At 39.2% G+C, this 2,023-nt stretch overlaps 1 protein-coding gene across 1 annotated transcript; it reads left to right on the forward strand.

Annotated features, from left to right (window-relative positions):
- Window positions 1–445: 445 nt before the first annotated feature.
- Window positions 446–1,312, forward strand: LOC138053973 (QRFP-like peptide receptor). Its single transcript, XM_068900495.1, has one exon. It carries the CDS (start codon window positions 446–448, stop codon window positions 1,310–1,312), a length of 867 nt encoding a protein of 288 aa, XP_068756596.1.
- The last annotated feature ends 711 nt before the right edge of the window (window positions 1,313–2,023 follow it).

A 2,023-nucleotide genomic window follows, 5' to 3' on the forward strand; every position in this document is an offset into this window, starting at 1 on the left:
CATACGCGATGATTTGCTTTTTTTTTAATTAACTCAAAAACAGCTGTGGGCAACATCAATGTTACCGTCCGTGTCAAAATAGTTGATATGCCAGTTTGACAAGCATGGCAAGCAAGGATTAAGTCTTTTGATCTTACGGAGATTTCAACAAAATTGAAAACTGTTTCAAATTAACAGAATATCAATTCAAAAGGAGGTGAGGAATCAATTGTGAATTGTAAAAATATGATGTCCGCAAATTTTACCAACGGATCTTCTAAACCACAAAATGGCGGCACGTGTAACTTCTACGATTACTTTAATCATCCTAGCTCCATCACTGCCTTCAAAATGTTTTTCTTGTCCATCATTTTAGTGAGCAGCTTGGTTGGAAATACTTTAATAATTGTCGTGGTTTATTAAACGAAAAGAGCTTAGAAAAACAGTAAATTTCCTTATCGTCAACATGGCAGTATCCGACCTCATCTACCCTATTGTACAAATTCCAGTTCACCTTGCGAGCGAAGCGACAAAATCTCTTCAATGGAAAGTGCATGGAAAGGCTGGACTAGTTCTGTGTAAATTGCTGAACTTTCTCCTTAATGTTTCCCTCTATGTTTCTGTGCAAAGTCTTCTTTGGATCGCTATTGATCGATTCATGGCCGTGGTCTTCCCGATGAAAATCAAAATGATATCCTCTAGGTTTCGCGCTATTGCCATTGCTTCCACCTGGACTGTGGCAATAGCAGTTAACTCCAAAGATTTCTTCGCGGTGAATGTGCAGGAGTACAATGGACTAACATTGTGCACAGAGGACAGAGATGATAATTATTCTCTGTATAGGGTTTGGTCATTCGTACTTATCGGGGGTTTCATTTTTGCTCCTTTGATCGTCATGACAATTTTGTATTGTGCTATTGGAGTAACCTTGTGTAGACGACGCAAATTGACTGTTCTTGGCAAAGTATATCAAAAGAATACAAGCAATCAGCAAGCCATAAAGATGAGCCTTTGTATCGTGGTGGTATTCTATATATTTTCTGCTTCTTTTGCTTCAGTATCAATATTAAGAGCGTCAGGAGAGTGGAAATACCTTGAATCCAATCCAAGGTTTTGTTGGCTTTACAGCGTGTTCGGGTTTATGGTCTACATGGGACTATTCTTATCTTCCATAACTAATCCAGTGATATGTTTAGCCTTTGTCAAAAGTTATCGTCGTGGAGTAAAGGAAATTTTGATTTGTCGCAAGACCGTAAGGATGAAAAACACATTGCTAAAAAAAGGAACAAATGGGAGGATAGCCACGCTAAGGATCAGTGCAATCGAGACATAAGAATACTTACACTTAAATTGAGATCCGCTAAGCTATATGGTTCGATGTAATTTATTTATTTCTATGATTTCAACTGATCGAGCAATTAAAGAATCATGCAAAATCCACCCTCTAGTCCTTGTCATAGTAGATAGAAAAAACGTTTAGTGAAGTTGGGCATGGGGTGAGCCACCATCTTTTCCCTCCCCCCCCCCCCCTCACATCCCCCCGTCCCCTTCCCTCCTGCTCCTTTTTCAAGACAGCTGTTTGGCAAGGTTCCATTGCTCCGGTGAAGATACGATGTACAGCGACCCGGCGGAAGAAAAACAAATTCGTTTTCTGGAGTCTAGTGACATTAAAAAGATGGTCGCAAATGCTGTTCCGGAAAATACAAATAAGTCAACAAAATATGCTTTCAACGTCTTTGAACATGTGAAGAAAGTCCTTAGCAGACTTTACGGATTTAATCCTGAGTCATTTTCTTGAGCAGAGAATTTAAAACATTCACTTGCCTTTTTTCTTGTGAGTATAAAGTAAACCAGCAGTTTGAAAGGGTGAAAAACAGCCGCATTTGAAAACACTGTCATCCAAACCGGCATCCAAACTTTGCACATTCTGTCTTTCACGGTTGGATTTTTTTTTCTTTAGGCAAAAAAAGCGCCTTTTGTTTTCGAGTTTTCGATTCGCAGTGATAATGAAAACGATTTGATTTTTTTCCTGAGACCGACACGC

Source organism: Montipora capricornis, chromosome 6 (assembly GCF_036669925.1).
Source record: "Montipora capricornis isolate CH-2021 chromosome 6, ASM3666992v2, whole genome shotgun sequence".
Taxonomy (NCBI): Eukaryota; Metazoa; Cnidaria; class Anthozoa; order Scleractinia; family Acroporidae; genus Montipora; species Montipora capricornis.

Coding starts and splice junctions, on each gene's coding strand:
- LOC138053973 (XM_068900495.1), top strand. CDS start 446: ATGGCAGTATCCGACCTCATCTACCCTATTGTACAAATTCCAGTTCAC.